The 13,848-nt window shown below is 46.3% G+C and overlaps 1 protein-coding gene and 1 non-coding gene across 11 annotated transcripts in view; both read right to left on the reverse strand.

The window, feature by feature from the left end:
- Window positions 1-13,262, reverse strand: part of N4BP2L1 (NEDD4 binding protein 2 like 1) — a 31,670-nt gene extending 18,408 nt beyond the window's left edge. For 3 of the 10 annotated variants that reach the window (XM_032294440.1, XM_032294438.1, XM_032294439.1), the window contains exon 1: window positions 11,521-13,244. In XM_032294440.1, coding sequence (XP_032150331.1) covers window positions 11,521-12,113 — 593 coding nt within the window. In that variant the 5' untranslated portion in view covers window positions 12,114-13,244. Of the gene's footprint in view, window positions 1-9,405; window positions 9,586-11,520 lie in introns of those variants that run through there. The other 7 variants (XM_032294435.1, XM_032294432.1, XM_032294442.1 and 4 more) reach the window with 6 other exon arrangements.
- Window positions 2,404-2,530, reverse strand: LOC116562578. Its single transcript, XR_004274029.1, has one exon. It is a non-coding gene; the product is annotated as a small nucleolar RNA SNORA16B/SNORA16A family (small nucleolar RNA).
- Window positions 13,263-13,848: the final 586 nt, after the last annotated feature.

The raw sequence follows: 13,848 nt of genomic DNA on the forward strand, positions 1-13,848 counted from the left end.
TTGGGCCTGTGGTTCAATAACTGAGTCAGTAAGTGAGGTTTGGGAACCTCCACCTAGATTTCAGGAGATGAATGGAAATGCCTGGATTTCCAAGCAGCGGTGTACTGCAGGGGCAGAGCCGTCATGGAGAATCTCTGCTAGTGCAGTGCAGAAAGGAAATACGGGGTCGGAGCCCTCCCACAGAGTCCCCACTGGGGCACTGCCTACTGGAGCTGTGAGAAGAGAGCCACTGCCCACCAGGCCCCAGAATGGTAGATCCACCAACAGCTAGTACTGTGCACCCAGAGAAGCTGCAGACACTCAATGCCAGTTTGTGAAAGCAGCCAGGAGTGGCACTGTACCTTGCAAAGCCACAGGGGTTAAGCTGCCCAAGACCATGGGAGCCCACCTCTTGCATCAGTGTGACCTGGGCATGAGACATGGAGTCAAAGGAGATTATTTTGGAGCTTTTTTTTTTTTTTTTTTTTTTTTTTGAGACGGAGTTTCACTCATGTTACCCAGGCTGGAGTGCAATGGCGCGATCTCGGCTCACCGCAACCTCCGCCTCCTGGGTTCAGGCAATTCTCCTGCCTCAGCCTCCTGAGTAGCTGGGATTACAGGCACGCACCACCATGCCCAGCTAATTTTTTGTATTTTTTAGTAGAGACGGGGTTTCACCATGTTGACCAGGATGGTCTCAATCTCTTGACCTCGTGATCCACCCGCCTCGGCCTCCCAAAGTGCTGGGATTACAGGCTTGAGCCACCGCGCCCGGCCTTATTTTGGAGCTTTAAGATTTGGCTACCCTGTTGGATTTTGGACTTGCACTGGGTCTACAGCCCCTTTGTTTTGGCCAATTTCTTCCATTTGGAACAGGTGTGTTTATCCAATGCCTGTACCCCCAGTATATCTAGGAAGTAACCGACTTGCTTTTGATTTTACAGGCTTTTAAGTGGAAGGGACTTGCCTTGTTTCAGATGAGACTTTGGACTTGGACTTTTGAGTTAATGCTGGAATGAGTTAAGAGTTTGGGGGACTGTTAGGAATACATGATTGTGTTTTGAAATGTGAGGACATGAGATTTTAGAGGGACCATGGGCAGAATGATATGGTTTGGCTGTGGTCCCCACCCAAATCTCATCTTGAATTACAGCTCCCATAATCCCCACGTGTCATGGGAGGGACTTGATAGGCAGTAATTGAATCATGGGAGCAGTTACCCTCATGCTGTTCTCATGATAGTGAATTCCCACGAAATCTGATATTTTATTTTTTTAAGATGGAGTTACTCTGTCACCCAGGCTGGAGTGCAGTGGCATGGTCTCAGCTCACTGCAACCTTCATCTCCCTGGTTCATCTCCTGCCTCAGCCACCTGAGTAGCTGGGATTACAGGTGCCCACCACCAAGCCTGGCTTTTTTTTTTCTTTTTTGTATTTTTAGTAGAGACAGCATTTCATCATGTTGGCTAGGCTGGGCTTGAACTTCTGACCTCAGATGATTCACCTGCCTTGGCCTCCCAAAGTGTTAGGATTACAGGTGTGAGCCACTACATCCGGCCAATCTGATAGTTTTATAAGGGGCTTTTCTCCCTTTTGCTCAGCACTTTTCCTTGCTGCTGCCATGTGAAGAAGGACATGTTTGCTTCCCCTTCCACCACGATTGTAAGTTTCCTGAGGCCTCCCCAGCCATGCTGAACTGTGAGTCAATTAAACCTCTTTCCTTTATAAATTACCCAGCCCCCATGCTGAACTGTGAGTCAATTAAACCTCTTTCCTTTATAAATTACGCAGTCTCGGGTATGTCTTTATTAGTAGCATGAGAACAGACTCTACAGGAGACTGAGGGAGATGATTCTTCTTGAATCCCAGCACTTCCTCTGAATGCTACTAGCATTCTCCTTGAGGACTTTAAACTGGGACATAGAAAACAGATTCCATGGCTCAGCAGCCTGAGACCAGGGAGGGAGCCAAGCTATTGATGACGCAGGCAGTCTCCCCTGAGGCAGGTATGGCTGGACCCTGTGCAGGGCTGCCACTCACCCACCAGGGCCAAGTGCTGTCCTTGGAGAGTCAGGCCTCAATCACTGCTAGCCTCACTAGTGTCCCCAAGCCACAGTGGCTAGGGGGACTCACGGAACAGTTCCCAGTCTGCCTTACTTCTCTTACCTTTACCTCTCATACCTCCAAAGTAGAGTATGTTCATGAGATCCAAAGCCAGACCCCCAGAAAGCCCCCGTTCTTGTCAGTGTGATCCCACTAACTCTATTGAGCAGAAATTCCTTTCAGAATCTTGCATGTGAACAGCCCCCTTTGGTAGACTTTCACAGCTGTGCAGGTTTCACCTGTGTTTGTGTTCTGTTGGTTCAGTCATCAGCAGAATTGCGAAAGGAATCAGGCACACCTACCTCAGTTCTAATTTTTTTTGGCTGTCTTTTCCCAAAATGTCATAGATCTGTTACAGATAACAGAAGAGTAACTGTACAGGAAAACTGTCACTTTGGGCTGTCTGTGCTGCTTAAATGGGAAAGCAGCTGCATCTTTGATCCCAATTTTTAGATTTCTTCTTAGTGTAACTTTGAGGTAAAGGAGCCGGCACATCAAACATTTTCACCTGCAACAAATAGGAATCATTTTCTTATGCACCAAATTGAGAACTTTGGAATGACTGCCTCTGTTCCTTTGTTGTTTTTTGTTTGTTTTTTTTTTCCCCCTTATCTGTTCTCCACATCCCATTCATTCTTTTTTTTTTTTTTTTTGAGATGGAATTTCACTTTTGCTGCCCAGGCTGGAGTGCAATGGTGCATGCAATCTCAGCTTACTGCAACCTCTGCCTCCCAGGTTCAAGTGATTCTCTTGCTTCAGCCTCGTGAGTAGCTGGGATTAAAGGTGCCCAACTAATGTTTTGTATTTTCAGGGTTTCACCATGTTGGCTAAACTGGTCTCGAACTCCTGACCTCAGGTGATCCACCTGCCTCAGCCTCCCAAAATGCTGGGATTATAGGTATGAGCCACCGTGCCTGGCCTTATTCTTTTACATTTCTCTTTATGTGAATAGTCGGCTTTTTGGTTTTGTTCTTGCCTCAAGAGCCATGGTGACATCTAAACTTCCACATCTTAGGAGGCATCTCACATTGCCTTTCATGAACAAATCCATTCATCAAATATTGAGTAAAGGCCTGTGATGTGCCCGACCTTCTTTTAGGAACTGGACAGAATAAAGTTCCTGATCTCATGGAACTTACATCATATCCCATGAAGCTTACTAGGGTCTAGTAAGAGATATACATAATAAATATACCTCAAATGGTACCAATGCCAGGAAGAAAAGAAAGCCAAAGTACAAGGCAACAAATGGTGGCAAAAAAGTCCCTTTCAGACCCTCTTGTTCAGCATATCCTTAAAACATGTGGGGAAAGAGTGCTGGACAATGCTAGCTATACATACTTCAGCAGGACTCCCTAATAATTGTGAAAAGGATGTAGGTATGTTTGTCCGTGAACATCCCTAATAATATAAGACCACTCTGTGTACTATGAAATCTCCTGGGTCTCTCAAATGTGTCACTCTCAGATCCTAAAATCCTCATCTATAAAAAATGACTACCTCCCAGGGTTATTGTGAAGATTCAATAAGCTGGTGTCTAAAAAGGGCTGGGCAGACAGTCAGCAGTCAGTAAGCATGTGCTGGCTTTTCTTTCTCCATTCCTCCCTTCCCCTTTCCCAGACTCTTACCTTGATAAAAACAGACAACCTTCTCCCCAAGCCATACCCATGATCTGACAGACAGCCTTATGAAGGAATAATTTGAAAGTAGACTCGTTTTATTATAAAATTTCCTTAATCCCAGAGAGCCTCAATATCTTCAGATAACTAGATATGACTAAAAAATAATTTCTTATTGGGTTCATCTAGAGTCTGAATGGCCTTAGGTAGGTACTGCTATAAAGAGGAAGTTTCATGAAAATGCCAAAAAAGAAACTAAGACATCGACTTATAGATATCCTAACATGTGAGCAGATGAGGAAGAGACTTTAGACATGCTTGGGAGTTGGAAGTTGACTACCACATCTCTCTCCAACACATCATAACCAGGATAAATATGGAAACTTATTTAAAAATCTAAATCTCATTTCCTCCCATTGCCCTCAACAGTACCACATTAATAAAATAAATTCCCTGGTGAGTAATATTTTTTATATTAGGAGAAACATTAATATTGACAACAAAAAATGTAGCTTCCTTACTCTGACAGTTGAAATCCAGGTTAACTTAGCCCCCTTATAAGGCCCTTAATTGTTTTTTCATCATATGACAGATCAAAACCCAACTCATAACCCTTTCACCAGATCACCCCCACCTCCAGCCTCTTCCTCTGGTGTAGAAGAGAAAGCTCTGTGTTAGAAATAGGAAAACATAACCTTTGACCCTAATCAAGATGTTTAGCTTCTCAGTGTCTTGGGCTCGGACTAGATAAACTCCAAGGGAGTTCCTATACATCTCCTGAGCTTTTCCTATGAAAGTATTCTTCCCCTAGTCTTCCTTCCTTCATCTATTTCTACTTCCTCTCAGGTCATAATCCACACCTGCAATAATTGGATTGCCCCAGTTCCGCAGGGTCTTCCTCCATTGTTCCAGCCGCTCCAGGAATGTGGTTGTGGTGAATCTCCTGTATAGTTGGACAACCTTTCCTCATACGGCCTCTCCAATGAGCGAGGACACGCACATACCACACTGTACATTTGCATTCTTTGTTAAATAGATACAGCTTTTAAGTCTTCATTCATCCCAGGATCCAGAGAGAGGGTAGGGACAAGGACTCTTCGTAATAAGGAGAGATTTAGGACCCACCTTAGAAAAATTGTGAAAAATACAAAAAGCTAGTAGTTATTTTCCAAATAGACCTAGAGGACTAAACATTTGATATATCACCTGCCTGAGCCTCCATTTTCATATTCATAGAGTTGGAATACTGCAAACTTTCTATCTTGATCTTGCTTTTATTAATGAAAGCCCTGGCCTCACAAAGAAACTCACAGTAGTCCAGGCCTGCTGGCTAGGAGCACTTTGGAGCAGAGTATTCTTTGGGGTCCAACTGCTTACTACTTAGCCAACCCACATGGCCTCCTGTTCTGTTTCTCACGTTCCACTGCTTATCTGGTTGTAAAGTATGCTTTTCTCCTCATCTCTGCCTTACCATTGCATCACATTAGAAAAGCATCCTTTCACTTCCGTGCAAGTCTCTATAATGAAAAGGTACTTCTTATGATGGAAAATTCCATGTTATCCAGAGATATGAATAAGGAGAAAAGACAGCTATCAGCGAGCATCCTTTGAGCTAACTGAATCCATGGTACAAACCATTTGTGATGGTGCCAAAAGGAACCAGAACTTTTCAAAAGATGCAACATGTACTGGAGCGTGGTCCCCCTGACTTTGCTTTGATTGAAATGTAAAGATCCAAAAAAATTCTGGGGAACTGAAATGAGGTTGACAACTTTTAATTTTTCTAATAAGACCATTACAAAGAAAGGCTACCCTCTATTATGGCCAGTTCATTTAAAAAGGATGTTTTAGTGGTATGCCCATACAATGTAATATTTTATTGAGATATAAAAATAGTGAAGTTCTGACGCATGCTACAACATGGATGAACCTTGAAAACATTAAGCTACATGAAATTAGCCAGACACAAAAGTACAGATATCATATGATCCACTTACATGAGGCATGTAAAAGAGGCAAATGCATAGAGACAGAAAGTAACTGAGAGGTTACCTGGGGTCAGGGACTGGGGATAGGGAGTTATTGCTTAACAGGCACAGAGTGTGTTTGGAGTGATAAGAAATTTTTGAAATAGATAGTGGTGATGGTTGTACAACATTGTGAATGTAGTTCCACATAATACAATCCCAGTGGATTGTATACTATAAATGGTTTTTTGTTTTGTTTTGTTTTGTTTTTTTTTTTGAGACGGAGTTTTACTCATGTTACCCAGGCTGGAGTGCAATGGCGCGATCTCGGCTCACCACAACCTCCGCCTCCTGGGTTCAGGCAATTCTCCTGTCTCAGCCTCCTGAGTAGCTGGGATTACAGGCACGCACCATCATGCCCAGCTAATGTTTTGTATCTTTAGTAGAGACGGGGTTTCACCATGTTGACCAGGATGGTCTCCATCTCTTGACCTCGTGATCCACCCGCCTCGGCCTCCCAAAGTGCTGGGATTACAGGCTTGAGCCACCGCGCCCGGCCTATAAATGGTTTAAATGGTCAAAACCAGAAGGCATTTTAACACACAGTGGAAAGCACAGAGGTTCACCCACAGATGCTGTCATTGAGGTAGTAGAAAGGACAGGTGCAGTTCCAGGTGAGTTTGTCAGCTGAGCTGTGAAAGAGAGAGTTCTGGCTCATCTGCTGAGAATGAAAGGGTCTTAGCATTAGAATCTTATTTCTTCTAACAACAGCTCTCTACTCCTTTGTTCAGCCTTTAATGTTCTTCATCATCTGGTCCTGGGCTTACCTCACCAATACATTCACTACGATGAAGGCTTCACTTTAATCAAGCCCAGGAGCACACCCAGCTCTCTGCCACCTCCATCTCGTAACTTGTGCTGTTGTGCTGTTGGTTCAACTGCCGCCTCCCCATCTTCAAGGCCAGCCCAAGAACTGTCTCCACAAGGAGAAGATCCTTTCTCCCTAGATAGCATTCATCCTCCTCACTGCCTCCCCAGCCCTGACCACCAACGGCATTTGAGATGCCACCCCCACTGGCCCTTACCCACAGTGGGCCAATTACCGCTTTCCATTGGTTACTCCCCGGCAGGTGCCTTCTCATAAGCTTATTTGGCGTATGCCTCTCTAAGCAAGTGCTAAAGGTATTGTAAGTGCTCAGTGGACACTGGTACTGTTGATTAGTGACTAATAATTAACAATAGTTGGTATCTATGTAGCATGCGCATTCCACGGTGCTTCACATACATGATCATAGGGTCACTGTTTACTACAGTAGCTGAAATCCTCACAAACTTATTAATGCAATATTAGCTTCATTTAAATAAAAAACCTGAGGTGTTGAAGAATCAAGGGATTTATGCTGATTCAGATGCTGGTTAACAAATTAATCAAAATTAATAAAATTTAAGGCGATTCAAATCCACCTCCTCATGGATAAGCGTTTCACAGCATATGTCCACCTGAGAAGTAACCTAGGAAAACCTTTTATCTAGAAAATGGCATATTTATTTAGTGAAGTAATAAAAGCTTTTCACATAAACTGGGTCTTGCTAGCAGAATCATTTAACAAAACTTTTTACTTAATAGTGACTTTATTTTCATCTTTAAAAACTTAACAAGTAATACATATTTGTTCTAGAAAAACTAGAAAATAAATCAAGGGGAAAGTTCATAATCCCACCATCTAAAGTCAACAACTATCAATAGATAGCTCTCTTTTCACATGTTTTTCTTCAAATATATGTAGATCCCCTTCTTTGAACAGAAAATGAAATGTGTATGTGTGTGTATCTTTTTTTAATTTAATAGGAGCAGTGTGAATATATTTGCATGTCAAATATACATCTATGTTCCTATTAATGACTGCATGACTTATAAGCTATTCCTCTGTTTTTGTAGCTATAAGCTGGCTCATATTTCTCTTTTTTCTTTATTTTTGAGACAGGGTCTGTCATCCAGGTTGGAATGCAGTGGTGCAATCTCAGTTCACTGCAGCCTCCACCTCCCAGGCTCAAGCCATACTCCTGCCTCGGCCTTCCAAGTAGCTGGGATTACAGGTATGTGCCACCATGCCCAGCTGATTTTTGCATTTTTAGTAGAGATGGAGTTTCGCCATGTTGGCCAAGCTGGTCTTGAACTCCTGACCGCAAGTGATCTGCCCACCTCAGCCTCATAAAGTGCTGGGATTATAGGTGTAAGCCACTGCACCTGGCCTCCAATTATTTCTTAGGATGAATTCCTGGAAGTAGAGCTTATAGGTCAATGATAAGAACCTATTTTTAAGATGCTTTTTAAATGAAATACAAGTGATAAAACAGATTTAGGGTACATGCTAATTTTTTAGTACTTTGATGTGCTGAAAAAATTTTTCACCAGTTAAAACTCCAACGTTTTAAAAATAAATTCAAATAATTTAAATAGATGTTTTTCCACATTTCAGCCACTTCAAACTATGAAAACATATAAGTAAAATATCACAGAAATCTAACATTGATTTGGGAGACAAAACATACCCTAATTTCAAAAAATGTTTTATTAGTTCTTTAATCAAATGAGAAAAAAGGTTAAGCAGAAAAAGATGAACCCACATTTGCAAAAAGCGATTTCCTACAAATTTTAAAGAAAAAAATTTTATTATTCTGATTTAAGAAATACATATTCATTATAGAAAATTTGGAAAATACATAGAATAGAGAAAATGTGAACTTCCCAGAATCCAACAATACATAGATAACCTTAAAGTCTGTACTATTTTCTATACATGTGGTTTTTTTTTTGTTTTTTTTTTTGTTTTTTTTTTTGAGATGGAGTTTCACTCTTGTTACCCAGGCTGGAGTGCAATGGCGCGATCTCGGCTCACCGCAACCTCCGCCTCTTGGGTTCAGGCAACTCTCCTGCCTCAACCTCCTGAGTAGCTGGGATTACAGGCATGCGCCACCATGCCTAGCTAATGTTTTTGTATTTTTAGTAGAGACAGGGTTTCACCATGTTGACCAGGATGGTCTCGATCTCTTGACCTCGTGATCCACCCGCCTCAGCCTCCCAAAGTGCTGGGATTACAGGCTTGAGCCACCGCGTCCAGCTACATGTGTGTTTTTAAACAATATGCCCTCTTCCTCTTCCCCACTCCACCCCACAAAAAAGTGGGGGAGGCAGTTCCTGGTGGGCCACACCTGAGTCTGCATCTCCCCCATTCCATCCTCACCTCAGGCCTCCCTTCCGCTGAAGCTATGGCCTGTTTCCTTGCTTACTTCCCAGACTTTTCTACAAACACACAATCCACCCTATGGCATGCCAAGGCTGCTCTGCTCCCATAACTGCCAATGCCCAGCGAAACAGGAGGTCTCAAAGTCAACTGCCAAGCTGCCTTCTTCACTCCAGAGCCAGGCTCCAGGGAACGCTGAAGATTTATCCCAGCTGACCAACAATGGAAACAGTTAACTACTGCCCCTTAAAATGTATATAGCACTGTGAAGTTTAAAAAGTCCTCCCACACACATTTAATCTTCACAAAACCTACCGAGGCAAACAGAGCAGATATCCCCATTTAACAGAAAAGGAAACCAAGGCACAGAAGGGTTGAGTGAAAAGCAAAGCTAGTGAGTGGCAGAGCTTTGAAGCCATAAAGTGACTCCAAGGTCGGAGCTCTTTAACATAGCCATTATTAGCAAACTATTTTTAATCTGACAACCGGAAATTAAGAGTCAGAGGATCTTTAATATATCCTCTAATCTACTAACCTCTTAGTAGTCATGTATAAAACACATAAGGCCCAGAAAAACTACATGATTGCCCAAAGTCGTCAGCTAGTAAGTGACAAAGTAGGTCTGAAGGCACAATCTTCAGACTCCCAGGCCAGTGCTCACTCCCGTCGTCCCTAGAGAGACAGAGATGATCTGTAATAGCTGGTCTCTCATCCGGTGTCTTCTGCTTAACCAACGCCAATCAGGAATTAAAATCCTAAAAGTGTAGAGTGTTAGAGCCAGAAAGGACCCTGAGGACCACTCAGGCAATGCCCTGGCTTCACAGATGAGGAATGTGAGTCCAAACCCCTCATGTTCCATTCTGTGTATATTGCACCCATCACATTACTTCGCTTCCCAACACAGTCAGAAATTAAATCCGGCCAAAGATGTTTACCTCCTTCTTTGACACTCAGTCTCTTTGACACTCGGTGTGAGACGCCACAGATCAGCAAAGCGAAAGTGAAATTAAACAGGATTTGGCATTCAGAAGATACTTGGTTGGTAACAGATTTGCCCACCATGACAGTACCACAAAATAACCACCTTCTGCTGGGTTCCAAGGAGGCTCCCCGACGCTGCCTTTGCCCTCCACCTCCCCTCCCCAGTGAGCCAAAGTCTATTGAACTGCGTCCCTGGTTTAGGAAAGGGCGCCCAGGGTCCTCCAGAAGTCACAAGGCCCTACAGTCTGTGAAAATGTAGCAATACTCTGGCCAAAGGCTTCTACTCCACAAATCAAGGAGGAGCACCTCCCCAGGCTGTCCCTCCTCCTAAGGTCACTACCTCGGTACCATCGAAATCCGCACGTGACTGTTCATCCATCACCTTGATTCTTCGGCAGTTTCTTGGTCCCACGGCTAGCCTCATCTCTTCAGTGAGACGGGAAGCTCTTTGAGGGAAAGGGACCACTTCCTCTATTGAACAGCTACTACGTGCCAGACAATGTGCTTGGCAGGGTAAGACATGGCCCCTACCTTCAAAAAACTTACAGAAGGATAAGCAAAACCATGTGCAAAACCAAGCGCAGTCACGGAGGCGTAAACAGGAAGCCAAGGAGCCCAGAAGAGGCGCATCTACTGGTGGGGTGGGGTAGTTGCCCGGTCTTAAAAGGCAAAAGAAGGCGGGAGGGCACGCTAGGCAGGAAGGCCAGCGTCAAGGAGAGAAGCAGCTTGGTTTACAGGAGATAAACAGTTCGACGTTGCTGGAACATCAAGCGCAAGGCAGGGAGCTGTGGGAGTTCAGGCTGGAGCGCTGGGGCCTAGCAAGGTGGCCGCAGGCACAAGCCCGCGTAATTCCCGGCGGCTGGGTACAGGGAGGGCCGCTTACGCAATTCGCAAGTGAACGAATTTGGGCGCCCATGGCGAGGCTCTATCAATGATGGTCGGTGGTGGCGCCGCCAGCCCCCCTCCCCCGTGCACCTGTGCGCCTTCGCAGCTGCCAAAGCAAACGCAGGCTGCCCGACTTCGCCAGATTTTCAAAGCGGGCCACCAGCCCCAGGCCACGGCCAAGGCTACAGCCATGGCTGCCCTGGGCCCCCCGACCCCGGACCCCTCGTTTATCCACTCTGGTTACAGCGCCTGTTGACGCACTGTGGCGGCCGCCTGCGCGCCAGAGGGGCCCAGCGGTTTTCCCGGCAGTAGCCACGGGGTTTTCCCGAAGAAGCGTCCCTGCGGGCCTCCCCGACCCGGGGCTGGGGAGGCTGGGGGCAGCGAAGGCTGCCTCGGCCCAGGCGGGGCACGGCGGCGGGGAAGGGGCCGGGGCCGCGGCCGCCGGGGATTGCGCTAGGTGCAGTGCCGGAATCTGTCCTCCCGGGACAGCGCGGCGGGAAACAAACAGGACAAGCGCCCTCGTCTCCGCGCCCGCGCCCCCAGGGGTGGCAGCGGCCCCAGAGGGCGAGGGAGGCAGCTCAGGCTCCGGAGCTGCCAGGCTCAGGCCGGGCTGGGGCTGGGGCAGGCGCCCGCGGCGGGGGCGCAAGCGGCGCCCGGGAGCGGCTTGGGGCAGGGGTGCGCTCGGCCGGGGCGCTTGGTGGCCCCGGGCCCGCGCGCCGGCGCCCAAGCCGCTGTTATTACCTGGCCAGTGTTGTTTTCCCGGAGCCCGGGAGGCCTCGCAGGAGGTAGAGGTGTTTCCTAAAGCTGTGGCGGCGCGGAGGTGTCCCCCGCGGGGGCGGCCGGGGTGGCGGCTGCCGCTGCCGCTGCTGCTGGAGGCTCAGCCTCCCAAAAGATTCAAGGAAACTGTCCTCCATGGGCAGGAGGGCTGGCTGCGAGAGCCCCGGGTTCCCTTTCCTGAAGTCACGGTCTTGGCCAAAGCTGTTGTTTTTGTGACTCTCCGGCCATGTGATGGATAGAGGGGCGGGCGCTGGGAGCCCAGCCCCTCCTTCCCACCCGCCGGAACCGCGCTGCGTGGGAGGGGGCGTCCCTACCTGGAAAGCTGGGGACGCTGGGAGACTGACAGCCCGGAAAACAAGGGTGACGCACCCACCCGCACCTCGACCCCCGCTCCGCTTCCTGGTGCCTCCTGGTGCCCTTCGCCCTGATAGAGGGGAGGGGAGGGGGCCCCGTCTAGTGGGTCTCTGGGACACTTTTCCGGCCTGGAAGCCTGGCCTCCTGCCACAGCCCTCCCCAACCCCAGCCCCGACCTGCCTAGACCCTGAAAGTGAAATCATTTTAGTTGATGATTAATGAGCATGCCTGGGGTTGTAAATGGTAACAGTAAAGGCCATTGTCTCCCCCGATTTGTGAGCACCAACATCTGGCCGGCGTCCCAAGGGCTACCACCACTCTCCCAGGGCCTGTATCTTTCGTATTTCATCCTCCTTTAGTGGCCTGCCAAAAATATTATTAGAAAGCTTTGTTGCCTCTACATAACTTTAAATCTCTTCCTCCTCAGAAAAAAACACCCATAAAACTCAGACTGATTTATGAACAGTAGCATAAGGACTACCGCCCAGGCACCTGCCCTGTTGCCGCCTGAGAAGTGGGGGCTTCTTGGAGAACTCTTTCAGATCCCCGAGAAAAGCGGCAGAGACTACTGAAACCATTTATAGAGAAGTATCCAGACTGAAGTTCTCAGTTCCAGGAACTAGGGAGCACCCATTGGTTGATCACCATAGTGACTCTCCAATAGTTCACCCTCAAGAACGTGATACAGTGATCCTATTTTCTGAACCAAAATTCATCATGCCTGCCTGAAAGAAACAGTATTCAAAACTGACACCATCCTGGGAAATCCAGAATATATGGTGGCTTTGGCTATAATAATTATTGTAAAGTAATAAATTCTATTTCTGGCAGCTAAGATACTAAAATTGTGAAAAGAAACTATGAAAAAAGTGTGATTTCCTTCTAAACCAAAATCCAGAGATTTCAGTTAGTTAGCTTTTAGGAAGGGACTATCCAAGCAGGGTGGGGCTTTGTGCTGAGAACTTCCCCTTCCCCTTGGGTTTTCCCTCTAAGGGTGGGGTAGGACGGAGTGGGAGATGAGCTGCTCTCCCTTGAAAATCCCTTCCCAGCATGGAGGAAGAATACTTGCTTCATTCTTCTCAGCACTGCTAAGAAAGAATGGAATTTCAAAGACCTCTAAATATTAGGAGAGAATCCATAAGGAACAGAAAATACACATGAATCATAAAAATAGTGCCACAATCTCTGTATCCTATCATACTCACAGGAGTGTTTTGCCCAGCCTCACAGGCTACCTTTTTCATTTTAAACTGCACTGGCTAATATGGGGGCCACTGGTCACATGTGGCTAGTGAGCACTTGAAATGTGGCTACTGCAAACATGTTGCGCCCTGTGCAGTGGCTCACATCTATAAGCCTAGCACACTGGGAGGCCAATGCAGGAGGATCACTTGAGGCCAGAAGTTTGAGACCAGCCTGGGCAACATAGTGAGACGCTGTCTCTACCAAAAATTCAAAAATTAGCCAAGTGTGGTGGTGTGTGTGCCTGTAGTCCTAGCTCCTTTGGGGGCTGAAGTGGGAGGATCACCTGAGCCAGGGAGTTTGAGGCTGCAGTGAGCTATGATGGCACCACTGTACTTGAGCGTGGGCAACAGAGCAAGACCCTGTCTCCTAAAAAACATAAAGTAAATTTTAAAAATACACACTGAATTTGGAAGATTCCATATGAAAAAAAATATTTCATTAAAAATTTTTTACATTGGTTCTATATTGAAATGATATGCTGGGTATATTGTGTTATGTTATTAGAATTAATTTCATTTATTTTTATATTTTATTATGGCTACTAGAGAGTTAAAGTTACATACGTGGGTGGCATTATATTCCTACCAGACAGGGCTGCATAAGCCTCCATCCACTTCCATTTCCCTCTGTTAAGAGGTCCCAGGCAGCAGCCTCAGACCTGCAGCTTTGTGGGTAGAGGGTTTGGCACAGGGC

This window comes from Sapajus apella, unplaced genomic scaffold (assembly GCF_009761245.1).
Source record: "Sapajus apella isolate SASKATOON/1434 unplaced genomic scaffold, GSC_monkey_1.0 scaffold32, whole genome shotgun sequence".
Classification (NCBI taxonomy): domain Eukaryota; kingdom Metazoa; phylum Chordata; class Mammalia; order Primates; family Cebidae; genus Sapajus; species Sapajus apella.